At 32.2% G+C, this 14,623-nt stretch overlaps 1 protein-coding gene across 1 annotated transcript in view; it reads right to left on the reverse strand.

Moving 5' to 3' along the window:
• Positions 1 to 14,623, reverse strand: part of LOC111059783 (receptor-type guanylate cyclase Gyc76C) — a 319,606-nt gene that overhangs the window by 4,324 nt on the left and 300,659 nt on the right. Inside the window, 2 exon segments of the mRNA XM_039436866.1 lie at positions 10,826 to 11,112; positions 12,581 to 12,720. Coding sequence (XP_039292800.1) covers positions 11,004 to 11,112; positions 12,581 to 12,720 — 249 coding nt within the window. The 3' untranslated portion in view covers positions 10,826 to 11,003.

Genomic DNA, 14,623 nt, shown 5'->3' on the forward strand with positions numbered 1-14,623 from the left:
TCAATTAATACGTCATCCCATAGTTTTGGGAGAAGTGATATTTTTTCAATTACAACAGAAAAATTTAATTTCATTTCAACCCTTCAACAAGTCTAAACCCTTTCCAGCCCTGCTGTGATATCGGAGATGATATTTTACATATAATTCTGTAGTTGAATTGGAAACTCAATAAAATCGCAATTCAACGCAATTTGGCAACGCCGTTATTTTGTCTGGAGGAGGCCCAAGTCTCAACTTATTTTATTCAGATTATAAGAGAAGTACATGAATTCACATTTCTCAGGATTGAATTTACATAATTCCAGTATAATTTTCTCAATTCTAATAGAATAAAAAAATAAATAAAAATGATTAAATAAATTAGAAGTTTTAAACTGCTCTCCTGTAAAAAGCTGCTGATATACTGCTACCGTTTTCCCCCTCAGCCCTTTCTCACACCATACCTCATTTCATGACATATTGTAAGAAATCGAAACTTACCAAAATTACAAAGCTTACAAAAATTAACAGAACTGGCTGACTGTTAGGTTGCCTGCCATTTTAATATTCAATAGTTTAATAGAAACACAATAAAAATATAATGTTGCATTTTATACTTGAATAGTTTTATCGATTCAAAACTTTTGTTCTTTAGTTTATCATCATTCTCAAGTTTTGTATTCTCAAAGACAACGCATATATCCTTTTGTGTTTCTATTGCATTATGGAACAGTTCTTCAGCACCTCTGATATCAATGTTCAATTAAATCTGCAATGAAAATATTAGACCATTCAATAAGCATCAACAATGAAAATAATCATAACAGATTTTTTATTATTCTACTAAGAAAACAAAATCATAAAGTATATAATCATTTTATAGTGATATTTTAGATCAAATCAAAATCATTGAAATAGTGGAAAGCGAGTTTTTCATTTTCATTTGTTTGTTGGAAATGTTTCTGTGAAGTAATCTTACTTATATAGGAGTATATAGGTTATATAGGAAAAATTATTTTCACAAAGACCATTCTATTCAGAAAAGGAAGAATTTTTTCATTCAATAGCTAGAATTCAACACCAATGCAAACGTTATTAGTTTTTATAAAACAGGATAACGGCATCCGCCATCAGACTCTCTAAAGCATTGAATGGGCCTTGTAAAGAACATTTTTTAATGATATAAAACATGCAGGCGTATGCCTAGCCCAACAATAGCAATGAATTATAGATTGAAAAATACTAATATAGATACATAGAGCTAAACAGGAAACATCTTTTTTCTGGTTGAGAACCTATATTAGCTCAATACATAGAACAATCAGAAAAATATTATTCATCAATACAAAAACGTGGATTTATCTTAATGGAGAGATAGTGAAAACTGGATCACATAAATGCAGAAAATAATCATAGACATCTCCGATGATAAATCAAACAACTAGATTTTAAACATGATAAGCAAATGGCAGGGGTTTGAAAAAGACAAAAATAATTTGTAGAATCCAGTTACTAACTGTTGGAAAATCAAATGCAAACCTAACAGTAAAAATCAAAACAGAAGTGAAATTAGGGAATAGAGGGTATTAACGTGCACATTTTTGTCTTACCACTGGAACGAAATCAATCAATAAGTGATAAATAATAAGTGGATGGAATTTATTGTCATCAAACAACAAAGGCAATTTCAAGAAAGGCACATGAATCAGCCAAAAGACAAGTTGTATGATAAAAGTTTATCCGACAACCTTAGTCATTTTTTTCGAAATGCACAATCTTATACGATTTTTTACCTCTCAAGAATTGCACATTTTTTACTGCAGATAATTTGCCCTATTATAATTTAAGCCCTATATATAATAATGATGGTAGATTCAGGCCTAGATGTATAAAATATCGAATATTGGAATTAAAGAAGTAAAACTATATAAAATATAAAAATGAAAAACAAAACATTTGATTTGACATGAATAAATTTGCCTTTTACAAAAATTTCTCATGACAACTCATCTCAGTGAATTATAAATTTCGAAAATATAGATATTGGTAGCAAACTGCTACGGATACGGTATTTGAAAACTATCTTATAGATGAAACACTTCATGTGAGTTTAAGTACCGGTATGCTATTAGTAGTTACGGACAGGCATATCAATTATTGGTATAAGAAATTAGGTACGGTAGCTCCCGTCTGATGTTAGCTTATATTCAAAATATATTTGGACAATTTTGCCAGTCTGAATTTAGAAAGAAAATTTCAGTAATGTCAACACACTTATAAGATTTACAAACTTTAGAAAAACACTTTGCAACAAAGACTTGATTTAGTAGTCAACTAGTCTAATAATCTATTCAAAATAGATTGACAATAGACAAAATTACATTATACATTTTTCCTTTGGCAAATCAGATTGAAGTCAATATAATATTTCTGACTAGGTAAAATACACAAGTACAAATCAATAATTTAGTGTGCCTTGCCATGAATGTGTATGAAAAATACAGTATGCAACTATAAAAATGAAATTCTTGACCTATTTTTAGAACTTATTTATTTATTCATATACAAATACAATCCAGGTAAAAAAACAGGCATTCGCCCAAAACTGCTCTAAACCTCAATTTGGAATACATAGTCTAGAGGTTTTGTAAAAATTATAACTTAATTCACACACTATTTTGAGTCCAAAAAAATGTATCTTCTACAATTTTGAATTTATCAGATTAATTAACTTCAAAATACAAATCAAAACAAAAATCTTCCTTCACAATCGCCAAAAATATTAAAAATTTCACTTAAATCTACAATTAATTATACTCATGTAAACATTAAAACATCTTTTATACACTATGAACAGAGATATTGTGGAATTTCTCCATATTGAGGTGGAATAAAAACGATATTGTCCGTTTCACATAATTTATTTGAGCCAAACTTGAGTTTCAAGGCATCATCTTCAGTGAGTGGTCTTTTAGATAGAGACCATCTTAGATCATTCTTTGAGAAAAATACCACTGAAGATGATGCCCTAGTGCATTGAAACTTCAAGTTCGGCTAAAATAAATTATGTGGAACTGACAATACCGTTATTGGTCCACCTTTATTTTTAGAACGTTGACACCAATGAAAATAAATTTTAATAAACCCCATTAATTTCAATTTATTCGATAAAATGTTTAAGATTTTATCAATAATGATTATTATTATTCATAATTCTAATATTATAAATAATAATAATTGATAGTATTCTTCTATTGAAAAAGGAAGCAACAAGTTTCACATTCACATTCAGAATTTCGACTGAAATACTACCATAATTATATTGTATGTTGTAAACTATTATTATAAAAAATAAAACTGACAAGAATACTGACAAGCTTTTGACTGATGAAAACTCCGTTTTGATTTTGGATGTTTAGAATTGAAAATATATAATTGAATCTACATTTCTCTCATATTGGTTATTATGAGTAATATTATATATGAATATTAAAATTTATTTATGTTTAGAATTAATATAAATATATATTTCGGTGGAATAAAATTATTGTGAATTCTAAACAAGACATTAACTATGGAAAAGAGAATATAATTGCACTTGAATTTAATATGTAACTCATTTTAATTTGTAGGCTCCAAGTGAAGAAAGATTATTTTCATGTAGAAATGTTGAAATTCACAATAGTCCAATAGTTCTATAATAAAATATAGTCCCGCGGTCTAAGTGAATTTCTACAACATTATTCGTCAGGAGAATTGCCCATGGGGGGTTATGAGACACACCTAACGGTCTGTAGCCTCAGTACACTCATTGTCAGATTTGCTGAGCTCCTTGGTCAATAACAAAATATTAGAGTCCTGTGAGCTACAATACAAACTGTCACTCGAGTCGCTGAAGTACACACCCAACGGTCTGCTCTTCACAACGAGGTAGCTTCACGCACCTCTGTGCTCCTCTCCTTTGAATAAATGCTCTCATTGAAAATAACTTAATTCAATCTATTTGAAGCCTGCAAAAAATATGTTTGGTGTTATTTTATGCTATACTAGGATTTTTTTCAAACTATTCTTCTCTTAGAAAATCGTCATTGTTATAAACAAGTGCTGAAATACTGCAGTGTCGAAGTATTATTTTTGGAGTGTGATACCCACATGAGCCCTTGGCTTGTGTGTTGGTAATGGAAGGAGTGATTATAAAATGACCACTACGTTCTAGTAGAGACAAGAAATATAAATATTATCCTTTATATATGGTTCTAGGCAGCAGGAACCGACAGTTTATCGTTGAAGGAGGAAGTGGCCGGAGGTTGTTGAAATTGAGAATTCTCCTGGAAAGAAAATCAGTATATAGTCAATAATAGCCTAATGGTACTTTGATAGTAATTTTTTGTCAATACTAATAAAAGACTCTCTTTACTCTTGAGCCATGAACAATTGTTCTAATCTATTAGAAACAATAATATTATGTTTGCACACTCTAGTGCCCGGCTCAAGCATGGAGATTGCCTGCTCAAAAAGTGAATATAACTCCTAAGCTACGATTCCATCATGGTAAAAAGATTCAAAATATTGCTGCGGACATTCAAGTACAAAATTTGATCCATTTGAAGATTCCAAAAATCAAAATTTAGAACAGAAAAAAACGTTAAATTAAGTCGTGACTAATCTAGAAACAGTAGTCTCTTACGAGTAGGTGGAAGGACATGGTGGAATATGACAGAAAAACAAAATAGCATTAGGTTGTGCTGCATGAAAAATACCACCTCTTGAGTGGATATTCTTATCAGTGAGTATAGAATGTATATTACCTATATTACATTCTATACTCACTGATTCTTATCTCATTCAAGCTGATGCATGCATCCATGCAAAAATGAATGACAATTGAAAAGTGTTAACCATCTAACTCGTCTATAAAGGTGCCTCTACAATGTTGACATTCAGAAAAATATAGGCCTATAATAATTCAACAAGTTAGCCGATCTCAACTTGTCGTTTGAATTCGACTGAGTGTGTTAACACAATAGGTACATTTTTCTGATTTGTTTTTACTTTTTTCAAATATTCTATATCAATAGTAATGTTGATAAAAGAATGTATTATTATCGGATTCTGACCAATCCTGGAAGTTTCAAGTCTCTGGCTAGTCTGGAAAGTGTCGAAAATTGCTTTTACTGAATATCTCTGTTACAGACAGACAGACAAGAACGAAAGTGAGTTCATTAAAAAGTTGTAAGCAACAAAAGTTTACAAACATAAATAATTTTGATAAACAATTTGACTCACATAATCATCAGCATCATCATCGAACATGAAATTTTGCAAAACTACAGCTTCTTTCATCTGCTCTTCAATTATAGGAGATTAGGAGTAGACATTGCAGACAATGGAATTCCAGAATCTGTAACACACAAAAGACAGCATAAATCATTTATAGAATTCTTATTTTATTCACTCTTGATCTCCAATAGGCTAATGTGAATATATATCAGTACAAATATTGACTTCACTGTGCCTGAAATGACAAGGTACAATGTACAAACTGTACGGCAAAATGAATGGAGCACTTTTCAGTACCTGAATTTTCCTATACGGTATAGAATCTTCTAGAGCCCTATGTTTCGCCTCAGTCCCTCACAAAGCACCATTGCTCCTTTCTAAGGAAAGTGATTGGCCATTCTTCAAAGACTAATCTTGCATCATCAACAATTCAATTTATATAAGTTGATGGATTGATAGCCACATGTGGAGATAATAGAACTTTCTTACTAGACTGATATATTGAACGCTCTGCAAATATATGATAAATTTATTATTGATAACTCAATTCACTTTTGAATCGTCAATATGACTTCTACCAAAACATTAGAATTCTCCATCATGTGATCAAGTAATTCATTAAAAACTTACTCGATTAAAAGGTGTTTCAAAGGCTTGGCGAACAATCTGCATTGTGTTTGCATGACTACATTCAGCAATAGTATGAATTTGAAAAAAATATGAAAAAGATTGTCCATTTGTTCGCACAATGAACTTTTACTTTCATGGAATGGTCATAGTACTTTATTAGTCTTGATTAAAAATGTTCAAATGTGTGATTAAAAATGTGTGGGTTGCAACTTACATTGCAGTATCTATCACATTTTGTTCATCCTATCTTACAAATTATAATTTTAAGAATATCCACTAAAAAATCAATTTATTCCATATATGTAATAAGTGAATTTATCTCAATACACTCACCTCATCACTGCTGTACGTAGATTTCACGCCCGTGCAATTTCTATTATTTGAGATGTAGACAAGAAAGTGGCTTCTGCCATTATGGCATCACAGTTCTCGCATTGAAAATTGAAACATGCTGGTGATGTTCCTCTTGCTTTATAATAAAAATGTGGACCTATATGTATGTACCTATAACGTATTATAAAGCTAGAACGTAAGAGAGAAAGAACGAAAGATCAAAACTAAAACTATTCAAAGGGAAAACAAAGGAAAAGCTCCGTGCACTAACATACAGTTCAAGTACTAACTGCAAACTAGCCAACTACAAGTATTGGAACCCGCCAGCTTTGAGCTTATCACTGCCAGACTAAAAGGAATTTGTTAAGTAAATAATAGACTCCAGGCGCCGTGATTCCGAACGCTATAATGAATTCAAACTGATGTGTGTAGGAGCTGCCTTGTATGAACTATGAATTGAATTTTGATAGAGTCTGTATACATGAGTCCCTTCCGAAACCGGCCAATAGAATGGCGAAATTCCATTCTTCTGACGTGCTTCAGTACTCAGTAGGCAGGAACCGCGCGAAATTTGAATCTTACGCTCGCTTCTCATCTGTTTTTTCACATCAGGAGAGAGAAGGAACCTTGTGAAAATTCTACAAAAAATCATGAACCCACCTCTTCATAATATAAATGAGTTTATGGATTTTCAAATAGATTAGTCCAAAATTAGCAAACTTGCGACACATTTTTGTAACTTCATGGCAGTTTACCATCAAAAGGCAAAAATATCTTCCATGCATACCTAGATATTGAATATTCATTATTCAAAGTGTGATTCTTATTTATGATAAAAATATAATTTATTGATAATCTAGCATTTCTAATCTGAGAATTATAGTAAACAAATTTCTTCATACCTATATTTTTTATAGCCTGCTACCAGTATGTTATAATTTTATACGAAACTATACTTAACGATTCCGCAGTAATTGACGTTTCTTTTGTATTCATATACATGAATATAAAGTTGAGTAACAAGACATCTATAATAATTAATATACATTTAAGTATTCTAATATGAAAATATTATTTTAATAAAACTCAATTCATCCATACCATTAAAAAGTAATTTCAAATATAAGTACCTAACTCTAGAATAGAGTTTGAGTTCGGAGTAATAATTATTCCTAGTCATATACCACTCTTCTTATTTCATAATGGAATAATTCTGTAAAAATTTATACAATCATATTATATAAATAGTTATTGAAAAAGTAATGTAAATCACATGAAAGAGAGAAATGCTTGAAATTGGCATTGATTGATGAAATTAGTAGAAAAAAATCTGATATCGAAACACACTACTCGAATTTCAAACCCATATAAAAGATTATCTATAATATTATTCATGATTATTGGAAACATTGCAAAATAATCATTTATACATCGATCAAATTAATAATAATAGTCTTGAAATTATCTCACAATTTTTCCAGCATAACGGCTGTTAACCAGCCGGGACTAGAGCTAACGGAATGGTGAATCAACTCGATAATTGAATTAATAAATAATATTCAGTTATTTCTCAATTAATTAGAGACTTGTTTGGTATATTATTAGGATTATTGTATTCCAGTCTACCAAAATAGTTCTTCAAAATGTGAAACAGGAATGAAGAACTTGACAAACATCCATTTATTTAACCCTCTTAAGTATGAATTTTCTTGAGAAATATAGAAAAATGCATTGAAAACTCAATGAAGAACTTGAGAAAAGAACCCTCTAGAAATAACCGGGGAACAGGAACAGTTTTTCCATCAGGGCCCTGGAAATCGCCAACGAACATTACCAGACAGCGCGCGAAATTCAAAATTCGAGAAATTTTATCTCTGTCCTCAACCGATCTTTCAAGTAAAGTGACTCATAATCCCTCATATATATTACATAATACAATTTCCACTTCTTATATTTCATCACATTTTAGAAAGGAAATCGATTGACATAAAGTTCACCATGAAATAGAAAAATTAAAATAAAAAGTCTAATTGACAAGGTCACCAACATAAATCTAAAAATCCAAAATCTCGTAACCAACTGCCCTTATCAAAATTCCACTACACAAAGTTGATCAAACTCATCCCAAATAATATAATTCCATGAAAAAGTACTCAAAAATCATAAGATTTATTTTCATGACTGAAATTCTTTGAATGCCAGTGATATTTTGTTTCTTGACTGACAGCCGTTTGAATTTTCTTCATAATCACGCAGTACAAAACCTTTCGTTCAAAAAACTTCCATTCTGAAAGTTTCCTTCCATGAATTACATAGATCTTTCAGAATATGCAAAAAAAATTAACAAACCCCATCAGGGAGAATTTTCCAAAAAAAATGATACATTACTTGAAAACCATAGCCCTAATCAAAAAATTGTATAGCATATAATTGATTTGTATCTTCTTCACTTGCAAGATTATCTGGATTTTTTTTCAAAAATAAGAAAATGTATTTACCTGTAACTGAAATCGGCGATAACTATAAAATTTCAACAACCTGCATTGCAGCATTGGTGAACAAGTTGTACAACAGAGAGATTGATTGATTGGCTGCCTTTAGCAGAGAGAGATTGATTGATTGATTGATTTTTATTATGACAAAATCATAATAGAGAGAGAGAGAGAGAGAGAGAGAGAGAGAGAGAGAAAGTGAGTGGTAGAGAGGGAGAGATAAAATAACATAAGATAAGATTTGAAAGATTCAAGAAGAGTCAGTGTTCTTAGCGGAAGTTTAAGAAAATTAAACAGTTCTCTTGATAACTAAGAAAAGAAGAAAAACATCAAAATTAAATTTCGTATCTTCTTAACAGTAGTCTCTTTAAGTGTGAGAGAGAGAGAGGGTGAGAGAGAGATTCAGATTCAGATTCCTTTATTCATGTGTTTAACAAAACATAATTCAACTTACGTTTTAGCGTTAAAAATAAATACCACTAGTGGTAAAATGACATGGTGAATCATATCAAACTAATGAGTTCTACAATAATATTGAGCAAAAAAAAATGATGAAAAATGCAAAAGTTAAGGTACTACTGTAATGTTTTCACATGAAACGGTGAAGTTTGGACCTTGAGAAGTCCATTCTCAGAGAGGGTATCAAGGATACCCTCCCCTTCAGCACTTAATCGTAAAAAAAAGAAAGTTGAAAATTCAAACGAAATATTATGTTTAAGCGAAAAAAACTAAGACTGAAAATATCAATAAGTAAAAACCAAATCATAGAAACGATAAATCATTCAGAGTTGAATCAATTAACAGAAAAGAGTAAATAAGGAAAAAAGAAAAAGTTAATTCCCATTAATTAGAAAATCGATATGATATAATAATTGGAATAATGATGGAGTGGAAGTTATTATTAGGAAAAAGATTTGTAGATTTAAATCCAAAAATAATGTTAATAAGAAAGGGAAATTATTGTACAAAAGAGATTAGTCAATGTAAATAACAAGATAATATGATTATGAAAGTTCATGAAGAAATAATAATAATTCTAATTAGGGAATTATGAAGGGGAAATAATAATACAAAAGAGAGGGGAAGGGATATAGAATAAGGATGCTAAGATCCACTCGAGGAAGAGTTAGAATAAGAAACAAAGAGAGAGTGATAAAAACAGAGAAAGAGAGAGGACAACAAGAGAGAGAGAGAGAGAGAGAGAGAGAGAGAGAGAGAGAGAGAGAGAGAGAGAGAGAGAGAGAGAGAGAAAATGAGTGAGTGTAGGTGCAAAATCATCAAATTGAATAATACACAATGTATAAAATGCATAGGGTCAGAATTGTAAAGGACGGGTCAGAATTGTATGGTCGAGGCCAGAATTGTAGTGTTTTCATACGAAAAGGGTCAGAATTGGCGCGTCTGTATACGTATATATATATATATATATATATATATATATATATATGAGAATAGTTGTTTACTAAGCACTTCCGAAAGCAGAAGTGGAAGGTGATAGCTCTAGCAAATCTGAGGTAATCTGAATATCAGGAAATTGTCCAAGTATTTTTATTTTTTATTCTGATTTGTCTAAATAATCTAAAAGATGATGTTCAGCAATTATGTGGGAGGTTGTGTTTACACTTTTTTATTCTTTCAAATGACAATAAGATGATATTATTATAAATGTTTCAATTATTGAATAATGAACACAAATAATGAAAAGTTTTTTGATCAGCTGTTTTTTGATCACCTTCCTTAGTTCCATGTTAGCGGCTAGAAAGGGCACTCTTTCCGGCCTAGGCCAGAAAGAAACCTGTTCTGACGTCAGACGAGAGTCGTCTGCAAACAATGTCTTTCAGATTTACGTAGGGACTGGAAAACAGCTGCTTTCTGTGCAGTGTGGCGAAAAGCCAATTTTCTGACTCCAGCTGTTCAATGTCTAGAACTTAGCTAAATCACGAGCTCGGAAACCGGCCTTACTATAAAAATGGTTCCCATGGGACGTGGAACTTTTTACCGGTAAATTGTGACTGGAACAGTTTACCGTGTTCCCAGAACGAACACATAGTCAAGTATTTGTAAACAACGTGATAGATATTTGAATGATGTTTAAAATATGCATAGCCTACCTGTTCATCAAATGGTGCACCAAAGGAAATACCCCTTTCAGTCTTGTCTATCACGATCACAACAAAAATGCAGTCTGCTTATGAGCTGAGTAGTAATTGATATCGTCCAGTGTTTCAGTACGTCTAGTGTTTCAATCCGTCCAGTGTTTCAGTACCAAGTTTTGCGACGCAGCATTCGTCAGGCGATGCTCTCCTTCTCCTGTTGCAAGTCAGTGTAGCCACCTTTGCGAAGTGAACTGTCGCTACTGCGGTAGATACTGGGGGTCAGGAACCCGAAAATCCACGACCTAGAAAAATGCAATTCAATTTGAATGAATTTATAATTCAAGTCGGGCATGTCGTAGGCCATTATACAAATGTTAGCATCGACATATCATTCAATAATCATATCGAAATATAATTTAAGCAGCTTCTCTTTGTCTCCGAAACAGAGTAACGGCCAGCAACAGTCACAGTTATAACATAGTTATTCAAAAGTATTCTTTGAGTATCTATAGTGAGGTCCACGTTATAATGGTAGTGTACGATTTGCAATGGTGTTGCTATCCTTGTCTATCGTTCAACAAATGTGAAAGAGTTAGGGGTTAGTTTTTATTTAGGTTATATTTAATAATGTTTTATAAGGATAGGTTAGGTTTTTGCATTAAAATTGCAATATGCTAGAAGGGGCTAGGGTCTAGGTAGAGTTATGTTTTTTGATGTTTCAAAGGTAAAAGGATAGGTTAGGGGGTTAGGGTTTTGCTTTGAACCACATGTTTGTGAACATGTTCATGAAATGAACCACATGTATATGTTTTGTTCTAAAGATGACGAATAAATCTAAAGTATAAAATGTGAAAGGGTTGGAGGTTAGGTTTTATTTAGGTTATATTTAATTTTGTGTTATTAGGATAGGTTAGGTTTTTGCTTTGAAATCGCAATAATATGCTAGAAGGGGCTAGGGTGCAGTTAGAGTTATGTTTTTTGATGTTTCAAATGAGGAAAGATAGGTTAGGATTTTGCTTTGAAATTGCAATATACTGGAAGGGATTAGAGGTTTTTCAAATAGTTATGTTTATTGATGTTTTAAATGTAAAGTAAAAGGGGAGGTTGAGGGTTCGGTTTTTGTTTTGAAATGACAATATGCTGACTTAGTTATAATGTTTTTTTAACATCAGTTAAATAACAACTTTTATATTTTATTAAATATATTTTTCAAAAGTACTCTTCCTTTTATTAAATGAAATGATAATATATTGATTATTATATTGATTTTAATGATAAATCATCATTGGATAATAATATCTTCATCAAATAGAATGACGATTGGCTCCAGTTACAGTGCTCGGTAACCATCATCACAAAGAACGTTACATTCAAAGATCTGACTGAATGGAACGGGAAAAACTCGTTGCTGACGCATGCGTATATGCGTATTGTATAATTTATACCATAAAATTTGAACTCAAGTCGAAGATCCACAACCCATGCAATTAAATTCATTTTGAAACAAATTCAATTCTATTCTATTCAATTTAGTCATATCACATGGCATAATACAAATGTTGGCATCGAAATACCATTCAATAACAACACATTCATATCATAAAAACTTGAATCGAAGATCAACGATCTATACAATTTGTCAGATTAAGGATGGATTTAGTGAGGTCCACGTTATAATGGCAGTGGAGAACAACCTTTCCGATTCTCTGTCTTGCAACTGCCTTCTATAGAAGATAGCTTATTATAATGTAGATTATTATAAAATGTTACCTGATTGTTGATCGGCCACCCAGCGTCTTCTTGGGCTCCTGGTCCACTACCAGCTCCAGCGAGTGCCACTTCTTGTTCTCATTCAGCAGAGGCGCACACACCAGAGACCCGTTTTCGCAGACCCCGTCCCGTGAGTTCTCCTGAAAAGACAAATCTCGTTGATATAATTTGATATTTACACAACACTAAGTTGATATTGTGTCGAATCACAAATTCAAAGAATATTATCAGGAACAGAAACATTTATAGCAAGTAATGATAACAATGATAAAGCGAATCTGTTCTTGATAGCAATTAATGATAACATGATAAAAGGATACACTAGTAGTTCTGTGAACAGTAGACCTCACGCAGTATTCTCATCCACAAGTACCTGATTGAAACTATAGACCTTGAAGAAATACAGCAATATAGACTGGCTTCTCCACACATCTGTGTAATCACTTGCCAGCTGATTTATGATGAATAATTCTATAGTCTGATTTTTACTCTAATATTGGCGTAAGAAGGAGGCTCCTATCTTTTGTAGAGATCTATGTAGAAAATTTTGCAGCTTGTGTTGTAAGACATTTTGGTGGAGATCAGGCTTCAGTTGAAATGGTTTTTGTATATACGTCGACGCGCAATTAAAAAAGGAACATACCTGCCAAATTTCATGAAAATCTATTACCGCGTTTCGCCGTAAATGCGCAACTTATAAACATACAAACATTTAAACATTTGAACATTAAGAGAACTGCCAAACAGTCGACTTGAATGTTAGACCTCACTTCGCTCGGTCAAATATTTGATGTGAATTAAACCATGCAGAAAGTATAGTGTAAGAAGATATCCCATGGTATAGGCCATTTGTTACAAAATTTAAGCCGATTTTTTGTTAACTCATGTTTATTATCACTGTTTTGACCGGGTGAGAGTGTAAGAACGGCACAGTATGAGAGACTACCAGCGTCACATAGTTTCAAAAGAAAAAAAACTACTAGAATATTCAACTGCAGACTATCGGCTAAAATTTAGAACATAAACGCCCTATACCATGGGATGTCTTCTTATCCTATGTTTTCTGACACAGTGTTAGGTTAGATGTTCAAATGTATAGTGAGGTCCACGTTATAATGACAGTATTTGATCAACTTTGGTTTTGCTATCCTTGTCTATTATTCGACAAAGCCGGTGGTACTATACTTTTCTAGGTCCACAACGATGCCAATTATGTTTTTTACAGTGTAGAAATATAATTAATTAATGCAGAGAATCGGCATCGCTATTCTTTTATCTTTATTCACTGCCATTATAACGTGGACCTCACTATAGTCATATTTATTTGTAATGAAAACACAAATATACAGTAAAAAAACACGAATTTATTTGGAGAAAAACACAAAAATGTTTCAAAACCTATGATATCATCTTATCTTCACATCTTCACACTGTTGACACATGTTTATTTTTCTCCAACTAAATTCGTGATAATTGACTACACCTTTGTGTTTCAATTATAAATATAACTACATCTCACCATAGAGAAAAGATTGTAGGCCGTTTATCTTCTCGTGTATACAGTATTAATGAATATTGTTTTTCGCTGTGCATTATTAGAAAATGAATTATTTGTTTTGGTGGTAAGCCCCTTGAGATAAAATGAAGAACGCCCAATAAACTGTGAAAAATTAGGGTATGATCACATTGGTTGCGTATATGTGCAAGTGTATGTGTGGTCATGCATGACCGAGCACGCAGATGTGAAACAAATTCAGGTAAGAGCAATAGAGACACTTGCAATGAATGCGTGCACAACAGCTACAGACTAATCACAACGTGTTTCAATGGCTCTTTCCAGATTTTGTTTCTCATTTACGCGCTTAGTCATTCATGATCACGCATGCACTTGCAGATATATGCAATGCATCCAATGTGGTCCTACCGTAATTAGGAAAGAGCAATAAAAACACCTACGCTGAATACGCGTGTTCAACAGCTACAGAATAATCACAACATGTTTCAATGGCTTTTTCCAGATTTTGTTTTTCGGTTCTTGTATGA

The sequence above is a fragment of the Nilaparvata lugens genome, chromosome 10 (genome assembly GCF_014356525.2).
Source record: "Nilaparvata lugens isolate BPH chromosome 10, ASM1435652v1, whole genome shotgun sequence".
NCBI classification, from domain to species: domain Eukaryota; kingdom Metazoa; phylum Arthropoda; class Insecta; order Hemiptera; family Delphacidae; genus Nilaparvata; species Nilaparvata lugens.